The sequence below is a fragment of the Schistocerca americana genome, chromosome 2 (assembly GCF_021461395.2).
Source record: "Schistocerca americana isolate TAMUIC-IGC-003095 chromosome 2, iqSchAmer2.1, whole genome shotgun sequence".
Taxonomy (NCBI): Eukaryota; Metazoa; Arthropoda; class Insecta; order Orthoptera; family Acrididae; genus Schistocerca; species Schistocerca americana.
This window is the reverse complement of record NC_060120.1, coordinates 385,826,155-385,846,718: the sequence shown is the minus strand read 5'-3', so window position 1 is coordinate 385,846,718 and position 20,564 is coordinate 385,826,155. Positions and strand designations below refer to the sequence as shown.

At 40.0% G+C, this 20,564-nt stretch overlaps 1 protein-coding gene across 3 annotated transcripts in view; it reads right to left on the bottom strand.

Moving 5' to 3' along the window:
* Positions 1–20,564, bottom strand: part of LOC124594750 (axin) — a 285,091-nt gene that overhangs the window by 53,958 nt on the left and 210,569 nt on the right. For all 3 annotated transcript variants that reach the window (XM_047133132.1, XM_047133133.1, XM_047133134.1), the window contains one exon: positions 18,829–18,956. In XM_047133132.1, coding sequence (XP_046989088.1) covers positions 18,829–18,956 — 128 coding nt within the window. The remainder of the gene's footprint in view (positions 1–18,828; positions 18,957–20,564) is intronic.

Sequence of the window (20,564 nt, the reverse complement as noted above, 5' to 3'; positions counted from 1 at the left end):
TGCACTTATTGAAGAGGGGGATTAAGTTTGTATGGTCAGAAGAATGGCAAGCAGCTTTTGTCAGGGACTTTTCTAGACTTTCAGTAGTAGTTCATATTATCATGTGATGCATCGAATCATGCTCTGCGGTGTATTCTGAGCCAGGTAGTCAATGGGCAAGAACATCCTGTTGCATACGCATTAATACAGTTGAACACAGTGGAGAAGCACTATTCCATAACAGTGAAGGAAATGTTTTACTCAATACACAGAGTGACATACTTCTGGTGTACTGGATGAAGAAAGTCCTAGGTAGTGACAGACCAAGCCGCTTTGATGTAGTTACTTGGTTTGAAGGACCCTTCCAGTAGATTAACAAGGTCAGCATTAAAACCCATTGAATTTGAGTATAAAGTAAACCACAAACCAAGAAAGAAACACGGAAATGCAGATGAACTTAACAGAAAAATAACTATAATACAGGCAGTAAATCATGACTATGGGGAATGGCAAGCAGTGCAGAGAGCCGACAAAAAGTGGAAAAATAGGGCAAGCTACAGCAGTTTAGCAAGCACAACGGATTATTGCGTAGAGAGAGGAAATTGGGACCATGAGTGGTGGTGACCGACAAGCTTAAGCTAGAAATGTTACATGAGATGCACAATCACATTGTATCGGGTCATGGGGGATGCTGGGCGATGAATAGGAAAGTGGCAGAAAATTATTGGAGGATTGGAAGGATAGATTATGTTAACTGATAGAACACAAATTGTGTGGATTGTGCACAACAAGAGGATTTGAGTCAGAGGCAGATATTGTTATAGACGCTGCCAGAAGAAACGGAACTGTTCAGTTTTACTGGGGTGGATGTGTTAGACCCATTTAATTGAACACCACCAGATAATTTTTTTGTGCTGACCATAATAGCCTATTTTCCTTGTTACATCACAATGGTGCCAATACCGGGCCAACAGTTGGTCACTGTCGCACAAGCATTAGTGAATAGGTGGTTATTGAGTACGTGGTGCCAGAGACAATAATTATGGACCAGGAGTTGAACTTCATGTCAGACCTGATGAAAGAGTTGTGTCAGTTACTAAAAGTGAAAAAATTAAGTACAGCAACTTCAGCCGCAAGCTAATGGAAGAATGGAATGAGTGCATCAAACAATTGGGAAAGACGCTTAGTTATTATGTGAACTCACACCGTTCAAACTGAAATATGTATGTATACTTTCTGGTGAGTGTGTGCAACTCAGAAGTACACACTAGTACAGGGTTGTCACCATTTGAGGTGGTGTACGGGGAGATGATGCTGTCACCATTCGATATGATTAACCACTACGGTGGCTGGAAAGGAGAGACAGTATGGGAGCTTGCTAGAAAGGTAAGGGAAGAATGGAGAAAGGTCCAATGAGCAAACACTAGTTGTTGGAGAAGCAGGAAGAGGTGGTATAAGAGGTGGGGAAATTACCTTAGTATGAAGTGGGTCAATGGATGATGACATGAAACCCATATACCTTGATGGAAAAGGTGAAGAAGTTTGTAACATGATACCAGGGTCTGTACCAAGTAATTGAAACCATGCAACTGGTAAATGGGAAGCTACAGCTGCTGACGAGGACAACAATTTTGCATTGGGTGTCCATGACCAATCAAGGGATGCACCAGACGCAATTCCGCAAGACGTATTGGTAAAAGTGAGCAGAGAGAAGAAAAAGAAGAAGTGGAAGGATGTGCAACAGGTCAAAGCAATCCAGAAACCTCAGGCTCACTAAGCATTACGGCCAAAAAATTAATTGATATGAGGTGTGATTTTTGTGATTTCTGAATATTTTTCTGTTGTGTGTACTATAGGATATTAACTTTGTTTTGGGTAAAGTTCTATGTTTGTGTTGGGGTAGGTTTAATCATAAGTGTATCGACACATACTGTTCAGAGACGTGATATTAGTCCTTGTCCTCAGGTTGACGTGTAGGAGAAGGGCCAAAGAAGAAGAATGCTAGTTTTGGCACTGTACCCTTTGCCAGAGGTGGAGTGAGGATGCTGTAGGATTGTCACCTGGTTGAAGGAGTTGTGTTTTCCAGGGAGCCAAATGTGGTGTTATCCAGCCATAGGTGGTTATTAGGTTTGATGTTTAATGTGTGGGAGTCGCAAAATGAAATTAGGAGGGTGGAGGAAGTGTTTACTGGGATACAACAATTAGCTGTTAGTAGTGGGAGGCTGAGAAGTCTCAAAGAAGCACAGGAATTTGCTTGGGCATACGGGCAACTAAAGGAGCTGATTGAGGAGGTGACAGGAGTCATTCTGCATGAATCCGGGAGAGCAAAAGGGGTGGCCAAATGCTGGAGGTAGAATATTAAACGCTATCTTTGGGATGCCAGATGCAAGTGACGTAAGTAAGTTGAACAAAATGGCAGAGAACACAAAGGGGTTAGTGGACACAAATAAAGAAACTGTGGAGTGGCATTCCACACATATCATGAACTTGGATGGCGGCATGCTAAACACTACACACATGCTCCAACAATGACAAAGGAAGTTATGGATTATGCCAGGGCCTCAGCTACCACTCTGAATCAGGGTTTGAAATATGAATGTAGATTTTTTGTGGACTATTTTTTCTTCTCTGAGTCATATGGGATGCAAAATGCCTGAAAATTCTTGCAGATTGTGAAGATGATGAATCTGTGAGGTGTTACTCCAAGGCTGAACACGATAAGGTCTAAAAAAAAAAGTTAATGTGACACTTACAGAAAAAAATACGTGAAAGCAAATTCTCCTACAGAATATCTGATGATTGATGAGTAACACATTCCATTTCGAAAGCAGTGCTAAAGGAATCTGGAATAGAAGGTAGTTCTTACAGTAGAGCATAAAAATTTATAATTGCACACGTTCAGGGTGCATCAAGAAATCAGTCTGATGGTTGGTTCAGGTAGTCTAGTCGCCTTTCAGATTTTCTTAACTCCTTGTTACTTGTAATACAGAGAAACCCCACTTTTACACTTTTCAAAGGACTTCAAAAAAAAAAAAAAAAAATATGGTGTAAAATGCGAGAAAATGTAAAACATGGGAATAACGTTTTAAGCTGTAAAAGTTACGTACAGGATACTCCCTGGCACACAATAATGAAATACATCACTAGTTACGTATTTTTTCATGCTTAGCACTATGCGTTTCGAGAACTTTTTCTCGTTGTCAAGTGCAAATATGAATGAAAGTATTTTGTATGGTGTTTGAATATGTGAGAATCTGTGTCTCTTGCACTGTAGTCGTCTTTTTGAGGTATCAGGTACTGTGCCTCATAAGTTATGTAGACCCCCCCCCCCCCCCCCAACACACACTATCACTCACATTGTTTGTTTGTGTAACATCACAAAAAATACTTACGTAAATACTGCACTTGACCACAAGAATAAATTCTAGAAACACGTTTTTCTCTGCATGAATAAAATATGTAACCAGCACTGTGTTTACACTAAAAACATTTGAGCAACTCAAAGTGAATGACGGTGTCAACTAGCGTTCCAAGTGGTGGCCGTACACCGCAACACAATAAATATGGTTTGACCAAGGTGTCACAATGATCAGAACAATCACAAAACTGCATTTGCACAATAGAGACAGTTTGGAAATGGTTGTTATTGGTCATGATATCTTCATTTGAACAAACCTAGGTACTCCCACTGGCTATCATGCCAAGTAGAGCTTGGCAGTGGCAGGAGATACAGCATGAATTGTTCCAACTTTTACATGTTTAACTGTTTCAAATCTGCTGAGCAGAGTCCCCTGGTGTCAAGAAACTTAACCACGTAATATTTGTAAACACTACCGGATGGTCAACATCATGCCAGCATCATTTTTTCTCCACTAACATTTTTCATAATGCGTAAATCGCAGGAAAATTATAAATATGTTGACACAAAATTGGGTGGAAATTAACATTGTGAGCATAGGAAATTTGACGGGACTGATAAAAAATGGTGTAAATGGTGAGAAAACATTAATTCCAGGAACGTAAAAGCAGGGTTATACTGTAAATATCTCAGGGAGAAACATAACCATTGATAGCTGGCATACCAGAGTTCCACTCGCTAGAACCTTGATCAATTTTACGCTGACTCTACTGGGATATTACACAAAAAATAAACGTGAAATTCCTGCTGAGAGCCTGCCCAATAAATACAGAGATGTTGAGTTCAGGTTTGCTTTGTTTTACAGGATAAGTGTTTATAGTGTTTCACATTTTGAGGAAATCTGACTGTTTAGTTCTTAAATAAACAAAGCAAAGTGATGAGAACATACATGAAGACATAAGTGCCCTAAAAAAAAAAAAAGTCTTCCTACAAATCCACTAAGGGAAGATTGGACACGTGTGAACATCTGTGCAAGAAGTATTGTGTTGGGTACAAAACAAACATGTGGCCGCTTGCTGTGATCTAATTTTTAACTGTCTGTGTATTTATGTCAGTTGTAAAATGAACACTGGTAAAAAGAAAGAAGGAAAAGTATTTCTCAAGGAGCTTATAACTAAAATATAATGGAAAATTGATTCTGATGGGTAGAGGGATAGAAGTACCCATTCAGCAGCAGTAGCAGGAGCAACAAAAACATGAGAACTGGGGCAACATTGCAGAAGATGAAGACACATCACATCTTCACTAGTACGAATGTTAATTAGCATTGCAAGGGAAGTCTGTATAAAATGTTTTCCACTGTTGTATGCACGAAACATTGCAAAAAAATATTTTAATGCTACAAAACATTCTGTGCTTTCACTCTGAAATAGAGGTTGCATGCATACTAAATTAGATTTCCTCTGTTTTGCAAACTGTCATTAAGTGCTGATAAGTAAATACTGTTTATGCTTAAGGAATTAAAAGATTTTATAATTATTTCATTTTTATCTATAAACAGTTGATCTTTTGACTAAAATAAATAACTTTTTTGATAAAATTATTTATTTTGCAGAAACATAGTTTAAAATACATAAACAAACAAGAAACAATATTTTTCAAGTGGAACACAAGTGGGGGGGGGGGGGGGGGGTTGGAAGACCTGTAGTTGGTCAGCCCAGTGCTGAAATTTGTTAAACCTTCTACATTGGCATGAACTATTCAAAAAGCACCAAACAAAAATGACATGAAAGATGATGATGTACACTCATCTCAATCTAAGAGCGAATTTTTATGTAATGAAAGTGAAGAACCAATTAGAGGAGACATCCACAAAGAAACTGAAGAGCTCAAAGAAAATGTAGAAAATCCTGTACATAATTGTAATGCAAATGAAAACAAATTGGGTAGTGCACCAGATGAGGGCTTGAATGAAGAAGAAACCACGGAAAGTAGTAATAATACTTTGTTTACTGGTATCTCTCTTGTTTCTGATAACAGACAATGGGATAAGGAGGATACGACAAAAGGTGCAAGCTGACAAATGACCACGGATGAAGCCTGCAGTGGTCGTAGGGCGATCAGCAGTCTGCTGGCGAGACGCGCAATACCTTTGCCCCCTTAGCTGGTCAGCAGGCTGGGTGCTCGGACCCAGCAGCAGCAGCAGCAGCAGAAGGATTAACAGAAAACATTGGATGGACTTCAGTTCTGAGTTGTACAACTGTTGCTGCAATGGCTATTTTGGCATGGGGGTAGCATTGAGTGGCAGTCGTCACCATTTTCCACATGCAGTTGACAATCACTTTGTTATTCTGATCCAGGGATAGGTCCTACGGTCGAGTCCTATGTAGCCGTAAGCAGGATGTATCTTATATAGAGTTGATGTGGCACCGGAGTGTAACTTATGACCACACTGACAAGTAACCGTGTTCATGCATACATGTGCTCTTTATTTTGTAATCTTTCGCCATCTTTTGTCAAACTGGGCCTCACTAAATGTTGTGCAATACTAGTTCACACAAATTGGTTTCTTTTTCAATATTTGTACACTCACAATAAAGGTATTTTGAACTACCTCTGAAAAAATAGTTCATATGCACAGAATTTACTATGAAACAGCATTTTGAGAGATAATTTTCATCTACATTTGCTTTCACTTGTAAATATGAATTTTTCAATTTCCTGGCCACTGGATATGGAGTACTATCTCAGACTGAACAGGGATGGGGGATGGAATTCGATTGGAATTTGATGACTGTTCTTTCCAAATAATATTCTCATACCTTAAATACAGTGTTTAGTTTCTAATGACAAATCTTTGTGTTATATACAGCTCCTTGCCGTCTCCATTGTTTTATGTCATGTAGACAACTCATTACTCCCCTTCGTCTCCAACAGTAGTTTCTTATGTTCATTGTAAATGAGATTTATTTAAAATATCCTGTACAACACAACTACTGTGCTTGATTGGGAATATAGAGCAGGGCCCATAACTCTTACAAAAATATTCAGAACAGAATTTTGCAAAACATGTTTGCAGTAAAAGTTATTACAGCAAATATCCTAATAGTGCACATATAATGTCTCTCTGTGAATATCAGGACTACTTTTGCATTTCTGCAAAATAAATGTACCTTCTATTTTCAAAGTTGTACATAACACAAAAGACTAATGGCCTTCAACTTTATGGCACGGAAGGAAGATAGGAGTTCAGATTCCCATCGACAGTGTGATCATTACAGACAAAGCAGATCACAAAAGAATGGGGAAGAAAATCAGCTGTGCCTTTTTTGAAGGCACCATCCTGGCATTTGGAGTGATTTAGGGAAATCACGGAAAACCTAAATCTGGATGGCTGGACAGGGATTTAAATGATCATTCTCCTGGATGTGAGCCTAGTGTCCTAACCATTGCACCAGCTTGCTCGTTTTCTGAGCAAGCAAAATCCTATAATATCTTCTCTGTATTCAAGCTGTGACATATTTGAGAAATCAGGAAAGATATCATTCCATTTACTGTGCTTTACATAGACCTTCTAGTTTTGGGTAAGGTGAATTTTCAAGTACATCTAATACCATAACACACCATAATAAAAAGAATGTTATAACATAAAAGGCATTCAAGTACACTGGATGTAGTGTTTACATAAACATAGTGATTACCCGTGAGAGTTGTAGTTGCATCAATCTCACATCATTAAAAAAATGTGTGACATGCATAAACACATATAGTACGGTCACCATGATCTAAAATGTAAAGTATACAGAATGATAGTGGTTGTCAGAAGTATGGCATTAACACACTGTAAAATGTCACTTCTAGCCAGTGACAACAAGAAGTCAAATCTTGTGATGCATAGCAACTAGACACACCTACATGTAGCTGCCTATGTTACTGAATCATGGGTACAAGGTTCATTGGAAAACTGCAACTGTCAAGCACAGAGTGTAAATACAAAGACTCTTGCAGTACCACAAATATACAATTTCAAAGTACATCTTGTATTTTCTATTAACAAACAATGGAAAATTCAGGACGGAATATGACACTATTATGAAAAGGATAGTTGCTGCTCACCATTCTCAATCGTAGATAGGCACAACAAAAAGACTGTCAGAACATAAGCTTTTGGCTAACAAGATCTTAATCAGAAATAAACAAAACACACACACACACACACACACACACACACACACACACACACACACGACCACAGTCTCCGGCTGCTGAGGCTGAGTTTGGCCTCAGCAGCCAGAGACAGTGGTCATGTGTGTGCGAGTTGCATTTGTGTGTGTGTGTGTTGTCTGTTTCCAATGAAGGCCTTGTTGTGGCTGAAAGCTTACTTTCTGACAGTTTTTTTGTTGTGCTTACATGCGATTCAGCATCTCTGTTATGTGGTGAGTAGCAACTATCCTTTTCATAATATCTTCTATGAACAGTTACATGAAGGAAGGGAGAAGTATCCTATTAGTATTTACTTCCATAGTGACCTCTTGGCATTATACAAAGGGTGTTCAAAACGTTCTGCACAGTCGTCTCTAATTGTTTTATTTTTTGCAAGAGGGGAATGAAATTTTTTGTGAACATACTTGGAACATTTAGCTACAAGTTGGTATATAAAAGTATTTTCTTTTATTTACAGGTGAGCCACAATGGACCGTGAAGTAGATGTCAGGTTGTGACAACAGATGGTGATGGAGTTCCTCTTCAAGACCGGCAATGACTCTGCTACATCAATTCACAGGCAGTTGCTCCTTGTTTATGGGGAGGACACAGTGGCTTGCAGCAGAATCCAGTGGTGGTTGCAGAGGTTTAAAGAAGGTGATTTCTCTCTACTGGACAATCCATGATGCAGTAGACCATCGGAGGCAGTGAGTGATATGAATAAGGAGACCATTGATCAAATCATCCAAAATGACAGACGTGTACGACACGACAGAGTGCTGAAATGACTCGTTTGTCATTGGGTAGTGTGGTATCACTGGTACAGTCACTAGGGTACAGAAAAATCTGTGCACATTGGGTGCCTAGGTTACTGACAAGAGAAATGAAAACAATGAGGAAGAAAGTGTGCGAGGGTCTCATGAAGACCGTTACTGAAAAGTGGAAACAGTGTTTTGACGGTGTTGTTACCCAGGATGAAACATGGTTGTTTTTGTCCGAACCTGAGAGCAAAACCTAATCCATGGAGTGGCGTCATCCGGGTTCCCCTCAGAAGAAGAAACCAAGACTTTCAAGAACAGCAGGCCGAAAGGTGATGGGCTCATTCTTCTGGGGTAAGTGTGGTGTCATTTTCATTGACTTTTTGGAATCTGGCTCCACAATTAACCGGGACCATTACTGTTTGTCATTGGACAAGCTGTGATGTACCATCAAGACCCACAGACCACAGCTTCAGGGTCAAACCTCATCAGACTACACCATGACAATGCCAAGCCCCATACAGCCTTATGATGCAGGAGAAAATCATGAAAATGGATTGGAAAATATTTCCTCATTCTCCCTACAGTCTGGACATGGCTCCATCTGATTTTTATCTCTTTGGTGGTCTGAAGATCCACCTGTGAGGGAAAACATTTGATAGTGAGAAAGACCTTATTTCCTGTATCAAGCGATGGTGTAAAAGTCAATCCCCAGATTTTTACCAAAGTGCATTTACATCATGGAAAGAACATTGGGCCAGATGCGTCACAGCTGATGGAGGCTACATTGAGTAGGCTCAATGTATAGCTAAATGACCCAAGTATGTTCACAAAATATTTCATTCTCCTCCTGCAAAAAAGAAATAAATTAGAGACAACTGTGCAAAACTTTTTGAGCGCCCTTTGTACTTTTACCCTTGTTCTAACGTTAAAAGTTATCTCATCTGCTTTCTGTACTAGCGTACTGTTATTAATGACCACAAAAATATAATTTTAACCCCACTTCATTTCTGATGCACTTCGTGTTTTTAATGTATTCATAAACACACTGCACCGTTTTACACTGGAGACATGTGTAGAAGTTCATTTACACTTCAATATTATGTTCCAAGTTATTAATTGCAACACACGGCACTGTATGTGTCACTTACTAAAACTGTAATGAATATATTATGCACAAATTTTCATGTCCTTTTTATGAATTACATCCTGACTACTTTGAAAGAAGTTTTTGGTATTGGTGCTAAATATATTAATATGATATATCCTCCCATCTTCCCTGTAACTGTTAGTACAAGACACAAGATGTGCTTTGAAATGGCGTATCAATAGTACTGTAATATACTTCGTATTTACACTCTCTGAATGATAGTTACAGTTTTCTTATGCACACATCTGCACGTCATTACCATAAACAGCTGTGTTTAAGTGTGTTACATATCTATGTATCACAAGGTTTGTTGTATCATTGTTACTGGTTAAATGTGGTGTTTCAATATTATATTAATGCTATAGTTCATGCAACCACTATCATTCTGTGCACTTAATACTTTAGGTGATGTACTCTGATGACTGTGCTATGCACAAATACCCATGGCATGTGGTTTTTGTACGGCTTGAGTAGAACAAGATACTTATGGGCCGGAAAAAAAATCACATTTTGCGATAAATGTGAATACAGCTGCAGATTATGCTTCAAATGTGAAAATATGAAATTACCCACTAAGTGCTATATCAAAGTAAATTGTATCCAGATGAACTAATTTATCAAGATAGCTTTATTTTCTGCATATAAATATTGATAATTGATCTAATTTTCAATTACCAGTACTGCACATCGCCTGGTGAAGCCCAATTTGGAAAGATAATGTGTGTAAGAATGTGTTTGTAAAATAAAAAGGGCATGAATGCATGTATCAGTGTCACACCATTGGTGAGAAGGAGAATGGTCTGTAAAAAGGGCCTGCACAATGTCAATATTTATTGACAATAGAAGTTTGTCAACTTTCAAAGTAATAAAGTGACCTCGTACCATCAATAATATAGACAAAAATTGTCTGCTGGGATTGTGGTTTTACAAAGTTAAGATGACTGGAATCAGAACCACAAACCTGAAAGATTTAATAAATTATTTTCCAATGAAATCTGTATCACACGAAAAGTTATTAATGTTTATAAAAGATAAAACAGAGAAGCAAAATAAATTAATGAGAAAGACAATCACAGCCAACAAGAGATTAGGAGTAACTTTGATGTTTCTGGCAACAAGTGGGTCATCCAAATGCTCCAAGTTCAGTTCTGTAATACCAACCTAGACAGTTAGTAAAATTCTATGGAAATCTGTAAAGCAGTTATATCTGCCTGCAAAGATACATTCAGGCAATTTCAGATAACTTGGTGAAACTGACATGCATTTTGCAGACCTCTTACTAGTTACAGCAGATACATGAAATATGTTCCCCAAAATGAGAGTGTTTTTCCATACTGCTATGCAATCAGGGTGTATACGTGGACAAGGAAAAAAAATTCCCGGATTTCGCGGTTAAAAATACACTTTCTCCCGGGTGAAATCATACTTTTTCCATGTATATTTTCCCTCAGAACTGCAAATCTTATCAAACCTTTGAATTGTTATGGTTTTATACACGGGCGTAGAATTTCCCGGAACTTTAGAAAACAAACCTTAGGGAAAAAGAGACATTTTGGAAATATCTTTGATGTGCAGCAACATGTATGCTGTGTATTTTCGTATTACGAAAGTATACATTGCAATTCCACCACACACCACATGATACATTCTGAATCATTGAAATCGAGATTGCGATGCGCTTTCGTAAACCAGTCATAGCTCATGTCACGTGATCACGCCAGCCGATGACAGGAGTTATTCAGAGCCTGGGACACGTGATGTAGTCAGCCAATAGCAATATCACTGTTAAGTAGTGCGAACACACAAACAGAAAAAGTTAATGGTTTAAATTAATATACATAGTGTTGCTACATGAAACGCAAAGATTTCACATGTAATATTGGTCTATAAGATTAATACAGTGCAAGAGAAGCTAAGCTTTCACATATAATGTTGGTCTTTTATGCGTGTATTATAATTTAAGATATATCACACAAATCTGCCAGTAAAATTTTTAATAACAACATAAATTTCTGATCTTCTGGGCTCAAAATTCATCTAAATGGCTCGTCATCAAAGAGGTGATTTTTAAATGACAGTGAAACACTCTGTGATTTAAGAAATCCATCGTACATTCTCGCACATAGTTCCGGTATAACTGCCAGAATGGTACTTTGATGGTAACGCTTTTCAAACTACCATTCGGAATATTTTCCCGTGACCTGTTAGAAATAGGTTCGTTTCTACAGTTGCCAGAGAGCGCCAGATAACAGACGTCACTGCGCTTGCGCAGCTACGATGTCATAGGGAGCCCATATGTTCATACGTGTAAAACATTACAAGATCTTACATTATGTCATAAAAGAAACAAGACATCAGAGGACACTCCAACAGCATCGGAATTTCATGACCCATACTAATAGGTGCACATTTGTATGTCCAGATTCCCAGTGAAGTAGGCCACAACCTGTTATTAAGTTTTCAATGTGGTTTTCGGGATGCAAATTTTCTTGGAGTACCAGTAGGCCTACTGTGTTATCTCATGTTTGGTTCTTTATTATGGCATAATGCCATACATGCTAGAAGCTGAAAACGTGACCTGAAATGCAGCGAACAGTGTGTGGAATTAAACACTTCGTTTCAAATATATTGTCTGCCTCAGCGGAAAAGTTTAATAAAAGAAAACTTCTTTAGCAAACCGACAAAAATGACTTCATTGTTCTGCAAGGCAATTAATGCTTAACTGTCATAAAGGTGGAAATAAAATAAAATCTGCAACTAATAACACATTTTAGCCTTCCATTATTATGTGAATGTATTTTAATTCACCTGATAGCTCCCGGCCACAGAAATCTGTTTTGTTTTCATTTGACACGAGAGCAGTAAATGAAGAGGAAACAGCAAAATCACTAAATGTAAACATGGGTCACGTGGAGACTACTTACTTCCCAAGTGTAACTCTGACTGCTCTGTGTATAAGCCCCGGATCTACGATATTTCCGAACCGGGGCAGTACCCCACCACTCACTCAAGCGTTTGAGATAGGACGCAAAAAAAAAAAAAAAAAAAAAATCGAATTTTCAAAAATATGTTCATTTTGTAGCGCACGTCTTTCTGAAGAGTTTGATGGATAAAACGTGTGTTCGAGAAATGTAACACGTGTTATTTGGTCGTACGTGTGCCAAAGTGCTGTGCCTCACCACCTCACACAGCATTCTTCTATCACACGTCACTCTACTTCGCTCTGTGGAATTGAAAAGCGTAGATTTTTTAATGGTTGCCATCAAACCATATTCAAGACAGTGGAAATTAAAATGTTCCTGAGGTGCCTCTTCCACTCTTTATTCCCTATCAGTTAACAACTTGCTGCTTTGTGTGACATAAAATTAAATATAGGATACATAAACCCAGACAAGCAGGACAACACACATTTCTTCAATCCTTAACTCCTAGAATTTTTTCTCTCTAATCTTGCTACAGCTTTACATGGCGTGCTTTCCTTCTGCAAAAGAATCTATTACCTCAAAGTTCGTCAAATGCTTTGCTACATGAAAAGTCGAAATGTCGTTGTCTAATGCTGAAAAAGCTGTTCATACAAATAGGACCCAAGATCGATGTGGTTTCCGGATCTGATTACATCTATTTTGTCACTGTCTGCTTGATAAAACAAACTAGGCCTTTTTAATACTGCAACAATTGTAACACACATCAAATAAACGAAACTGTTTTGGCACAAACGGTCTTTTTTGTAACGACAGAATAAAATTCACAGTGTACCAATATCAAACGCTTATTAGACCTATTACAAGCAAAAAGCTTTACGTTCGGAAATAGTTTCACACATCATTCATATGCTCCAGTTTCGCAAGTATGAAAACGAAAAGTAGTAGTACGAAAGTTTTATACAAACTTGGAATCATCATATTGTTCCATAATTTGGGTGATGTACCCATTTCTTCTCCTTCCTCTTTCTAACAAACAGTCTTGTTATCACTAATTCTGTAACTATTCCTGCCAATGTCAAAGCCAATGCGTTTTCCACACTTCTTCCAGAATAGAACTTAATGCGGCTGCTAGCCGGGGATTGTACATCTGGCCCTTACTAGTACGGCGATCTGGCCAAAAATTTTCTGTCAACATTTCATTTTCTTGGATACACAGAGAAGGTAATACGTAATCTTTTTTACCTGTTATGTATTTATTTCCACTCCTGTAGTCTGAATCTATGGATGTCACTAGTAATTATAACAACGCTCATCATTCGCAAACCTAATCAACCGCACAATCAGACAGTGGTTGGCATTCATCCGTTCGGCCTTACTCCGCTCAGCATGTATAGCCCCTTTTGTCTGTAGGAAAGTTTGTTTCTACATGCGACGAGGACTCTCCTGACGGAGACATCATATACACTATGCACACATTCACAAATCAACTTACCATTCATTCAGAAATCAACTTAGAATGTGTTCAAAAATGTTCAAAAACCGACAGGAATGCATTTCAAAGTCATATGAATAACGTGATAGACTAACGTGCGCTGAATGCTAGTCGCTTTGGGAAACTAGGTTTTACCCCCCCTCAAGATATGAATTTAACGGAAGGGATTTCTGCATCGCATTGTGACCCGGGACAAAAAAATGGATACATTACGATAACCCTACATGCAAAAAATCATGGGGATATCCTGGCCAAGCTTCCACGTCGACGGCCAAACCGAATATTCAAGATCCTGCTCTGCATTTGGTGGGATCAGCTCGGCGTCGTGTACTATGAGGTGTTAAAAACCAAGTGAAACAATTACAGGTGCTCGTTATCAAACACATTAAAAGACAAACGGCTGAAATACAGCGAGAGGCACGATAAAGTGATTTTGCAGCATGACAATGCTTGACCCCACACTGCAAATGAGGTCAAAATGTACTTGGAAATATTAAAATGGGAAGTCCTACCCCACTCGCCGTATTCTCCAGACATTGCTCCCTCTGACTATCACCTGTTTAGATCAATGGTGCATGGCCTGGCTGAGCAACACTTCCGATCTCATGAAGAGGTCACAAATTGGATCGATTCGTGTATCGCTTCAAAAGATGAACCATTTTTTCGACGCGGGATTCATACCTTGTAATATTGACAATGTGTCACTCAGATGGTCAATATACAGACTGTTTGACATTATTATTGACTGTGTAAATGACCCTTAAGATACACACTCCATAATGCAATGCAATTCTCAGCCATGGAACCTTGCATCTTAAAACAAAGCGAGGTGTATGTTTGTCAGCTAGCTTAAGTCCAAAAGTTGATATAATGGAGAAACTTTTAATGTGGCAGGTGTTTCGAACTAAGCTTGCATCACATACTGCTCAAATACTTTTTTACAACGCTATGTCAACCTCATCAAGCAAATGCGTTGTAGCCATTCCTTTGCCTATTGTTTTCTTCTTTTACTCTGAAATGAGTGAGAAGACTAATCCTTGTCTATCACAAATTTCGTTTGGGACCCTCACAATACCAGAAAGGATCAGCAGCCCTGTGTCAGTTCATTTTCGACAGGTGAAAACAGAACATAGATGTAGGCTGCTGTCCTGCCAGAAGGAGGTGGGGCTCGTTTCCCCACACCCCTCCACCTCTTTGTTTATGCTCACGGTCATCTGTCAAAGTATAGTGTCCGCACTCTGCAGTATGGTGACTAGAAAACAAAACATATCGGCATACGTAGACTGCACTGAAATTCTTCCTCTAGTTTGTGAATAGTCATTTCCTGCGCAGTTTCTATGCTAAGTGCCTTGTCAGTTTCACCAGTAGCATTGTCAAGCATGAGTAGCACAGTTATGATTGGCCAGAAAAGTTTGAAATTAATACTCTGCAGTTTTGTAGGAGAACTCTAGTTCGATTCCATATTTTTTCTGACACCATGAACCATGTTGTGCTATCCATAGATCCGTAAGAGTACAAGGGGGTGGAGATCTCTTCTGAACAGCATGTTGCAAGGCACCCCAGATATGCTCAATAATGTTCGTGTCTGGGGAGTTTGGTGGCCAGAGGAACTGCTTAAACTCAGAAGAGTGTTCCTGGAGCCACTCTGTAGCAATTCTGGACACGTGGGGTGTCACACTGTCCAGAGTCATATCTTGGCATGTCAGGGGTCCCATATAACTCCAACTGCACACACCCCACACCATTACAGAGACTCCACCAGCTTGAACAGTCCCCTGGTGACATACAGGGTCCATGGATTCATGAGGTTATCTCCATACCCATAAACATCCATCCGCTTGATACAATTTGAAATGAGACTCATCTGATCAAGGAACATGTTTCCAATGTTGGTGTTGAAGGGCCCAGGCAAGGCGTACAGCTTAGTGTTGCAGTCATGAAGAGTATATGAGTGGCCCTTCGGCTCCAAAAGCCCTTATCGATGAAGCTCAGATAGTCATAGGTATGGAAAGCTGGCTAAAGCCGGACATAAGTTCGGCCGAAATTTTTTCAAGCGAACTAATAGTGTTTAGAAAGGATAGAGTAAATACAATTGGTGGTGGACTATTTATTGCTGTCAGAAGTAGTTTACCTTGCTGTGAAACAGAAGTAGATAGTTCTTGCGAAATAGTATGGGTAGAGGTTATACTTCACAATCGGACTAAACGATTAATTAGATTGTTTAACCCCCCCCCCCCCCACCCCCCACCCGGACTCTGAAGATATAGTTGCTGAACAGTTCAAAGAAAACCAGGGTAGTTGACTTACACCTTCTAGAGCACGTTGGGTGGCACGGGATACATGCGGACGTGCATTGTCCTGTTGGAACAGCAAGTTCCCTTGCCGGTCTAGGAATGGTAGAACGATGGGTTCGATGACGGTTTGGATGTACCGTGCACTATTCAGTGTCCCCTCGACAATCACCAGTGGTGTACGGCCAGTGTAGGAGACCGCTCCCCACACCATGATGCCGGGTGATGGCCCTGTGTGCCTCGGTCGTATGCAGTCCTGATTGTGGCGCTCACCTGCACGGCGTCAAACACGCATACGACCATCATTGGCACCAAGGCAGAAGCGACTCTCATCGCTGAAGACGACACGTCTCCATTCGTCACTCCATTCACGCCTGTCGTGACACCACTGGAGGCGGGCTGCACAATGTTGGGGCGTGAGCGGAAGACGGCCTAACGGTGTGCGGGACCGTAGCCCAGCTTCATGGAGACGGTTGCGAATGGTCCTCGCCAATACCCCAGGAGCAACAGTGTCCCTAATTTGCTGGGAAGTGGCGGTGCGGTCCCCTACGGCACTGCGTAGGATCCTACGGTCTTGGTGTGCATCCGTGCGTCGCTGCGGTCCGGTCCCATGTCGACGGGCACGTGCACCTTCCGCCGACCACTGGCGACAACATCGATGTACTGTGGAGACCTCACGCCCCACGTGTTGAGCAATTTGGTGGTACGTCCACCCGGCCTCTCGCATGCACACTATACGCCCTCGCTCAAAGTCCGTCAACTGCACATACGGTTCACGTCCACGCTGTCGCGGCATGCTACCAGTGTTAAAGACTGCGATGGAGCTCCATATGCCACGGCAAACTGGCTGACACTGACGGCGGCGGTGCACAAATGCTGCGCAGCTAGCGCCATTTGACGGCCAACACCGCGGTTCCTGGTGTGTCCGCTGTGCCGTGCGTGTGATCATTGCTTGTACAGCCCTCTCGCAGTGTCCGGAGCAAGTATGGTGGGTCTGACACACCGGTGTCAATGTGTTCTTTTTTCCATTTCCAGGAGTGTATTTGCAGTAGGGTTTTGGGACATACATTGTTTGAGTAGCCCTCCTAGATTGTTTGCAAATGATGCTGCCATTACCATCTTGTGAAGTCATCAGATGACCAAAACGAATTGCAAAACAATTTAGATAAGATATCTGTATAGTGCAAAAAGTGGCAATTGACCCTGAATAAAGAAAAGTGTGTAGTTATTCACACGAGAACTAAAAGCAGTCTGCTAAATTTTGACTACACGATAAGTCATACAAATCTGAAGGCTGTAAATTCAACTAAATACTTAGGGATTACAATTACAAATAATCTAAATTGGAACGATCACATAGATGATGTTGTGGGTAGAGCAAACCAAAGACTGCGATTCATTGGCAGAACACTTAGAAGGTGCAACAGATCTACTAAACAGACTGCTTACACCACACTTGTCCACCCTATTCTAGAGTATTGCTGTGTGGTGTGGGATCCGCATCAGGTGGGACTGACGGGTGACATTGAGAAAGTTCAAAGACAGGCAGCTTGTTTTTTATTATTGCGAAATAGGGGAGACAGTGCCACAGACATGATGCGTGAATTGGATTGGCAATCATTAAAACAAAGGCATTTTTCGTTGTAACGGGATCTTCTCATGAAATTTGGACCACCAGTTTTCTCCCCCAATTACGAAAACATTCTGTTGGCACCCACCTACCTAGGGAGAAATGTTCATCATGATAAAATAAGAGAAATCTGTGCTCGTACAGAAAAATTTAAGTGCTCGTTCTTCCCTCGAGCCGTTCGAGAGTGGAACGGTTGAGAGACAGCTTGAAGGTGGTTCATTGGACCCTCTACCAGGCACTTTATTGTGAACAGTAGAGTAATCACGTAGATGTAGATGTTTCGTTGACTTGAGCACACAATGACACTTGTTGATGGCAAAGCACTGAAATCTGCAGCAATTTGTGGAAGGGTGCACTCCTCTGTCACATTGAACAATTCTCTTCAGTCGTCACTGGTCTTGTTCTTGAAGGATATTTTTCTGGCCGCAGGGATGTTGGAGATTTGACATTTCAATGGATTCCTGATATTCACGGTACACTCGTGAAATGGTCGTACGGGAAAATCTCACTTCATTGCTACCTTGGAGATGCTGTGTCCCATCGCTGGTGTGCTGACTATTAACACCAAGTTCAAATTCACTTAAATCTTGATAAGCTGCCATTGTAGCAGCAGTAACCGATCTAACAACTGCACCAGACACTTGTTGTCCTATACAGGCATTGGCGACTGCAGTGTTGGATTTTACCTGTTTACATATCTCTGTATTTGAATACACTTGCTTATATCAGTTTCTTTGGTGCTTCAGTCTATTATCCTGTGTTCTGTGACAGAATTGAGCTGTTTAACACTAACCCTCAAATATCAAGCCAAAATAGTGGTCAGCCAGTGTTGCACTACTAGTGTAATGAATTTCATTGCCACCCTTATATAATCATTAGAAATGTCCCTCAACTGTGCTCTTGAGACTCGGAATGATCCTGCACGAGGCCAATTTCTTGTTCAAGTTCCAGTCTGTATGTCAGCATGTCACAGTGTAATATTACTGAGTAGCTATTAGTGTGTTATTCAGTTCCATAAAATATAACCATTGAAATTCACTAACTTTTACAGGTGCAAGTTGTCCTGCAGTAGGTGCACGTCTTCTCCCTTCAGGAGAATGAGGACGCGGTGACACCAGGCCAGGAGTCCGTGATGGTGTTGAATCAGACCATACTCTTAACACATGCTGATCTGTAAAAATGAATGAAAATGTACCATACTAGGACAAACATGGAAAAGTGTTCGGGTTAAAATTTTACAAAAATAAAAATTTTACATTTGTAATTATCTATACCAACAGACAAAGGAAATTAATGTGGATGGCAAAAGAAAAATTTTGAAATGTGATGCTCCATTTAGATAAATCACAAGCTGCTCTGGAGCATATCATTCTCCCCATCCCCCACCTTCTTCCCCCAAACACTGTAGGAAAGAGCTTGAACCCATAATACACTTTTGTCTTATATATTTACCAGACCACCTCAATAAATTCTGGCGTGGAAGAAATTACATATAATTTCTGGTGGGCTAACAGTGTACAGAGAACATATCGCAATGCCAGTACATCATTTCACCATATTCTGCTACTTTAAGGATTGTTAGTGAATTAACTTTAACAATGAGAATACAACCTATCATGTTAACATTCTACATTAATCCCTAAGTAGAATAGAATGTCAATAGAGAAATTAAATGGGAAATAATAATAATAATAATAATAATAATAATAATAATAATAGATACCCCTTGGAGGCCCGAGAAAAGAATAGGCCTCTGGTATGTTCTGCCAGTCATAAAAGGCGACGAAAAGAACAAACCACTAATAGGGCTAACCCCCCTTTTAGTGTGATTAGTTGGTTCAGGACAGAACTAATGAAGCCTCGGACAAGCGCTGTCATGGTCGGGTACGACGCTTGAACCCTATGCCCGTCCACATTGGTAACGACACTGCTAGCCACACGGAAAATGATTTAAATCCAAATAGAGGTGTTTTGCAGGATATGCTTCCTGCAACCATTCTAGAAGGAAAACAAAGACAGAGGATGAGATGGTCAGATGAAGTTAACTGACACCTCATGTTCTGTTATTACCAAGCAACAAACTTAGGAACCATCACAACTTGATACAGATCACAAGTATACACAACATTTATTACCAGATACCCCGAACTAACATTTTTAACAGAACAACGACTAGCTGATCAGATCTGTGTAATAAAAAAAAAAAAAAAAAAAAAAAAAACAGGATATCCCAGTCAGAATTAGAAAACATGAAACAACAAGTACAACAAATACTGGAACAAAATAATGTGCAATCAGAAGAAGAAGAAGAAGAAGAAGAAGAAGAAGAAAATACAGTAATGGACTCAAACATCCCAGAGCAAACAAACAAAGGACAACACGCATCAAGTAAACAATCAGAGGAAAACGAAATCTTAAGACAGCCACCAGAACAAGCACAAATAGAACACGAAATGACACACGTTACATATAGAAGAAAAATTTCAGCTGACATACATCGAATACAAAGACACATTAGACCATTCTTGCATAGACCGCCAAATAACCCACAAGTCGAAACAACAATAACAACTATCAACACAATCATACACAACAAAATAAATGAGAATACAACTATGGAAGAGTTACAACTACTGGTTTATATAGGAGCACTCACTACACTAAATATACACACTAGGCAGAGATCAGAACCAAGCAACACACAGAAGAAACCCACAAAACCAGCGTGGTAACACAGGCTACAGATCAGAATAGAAAAACTGAGAAAAGACATCAGACA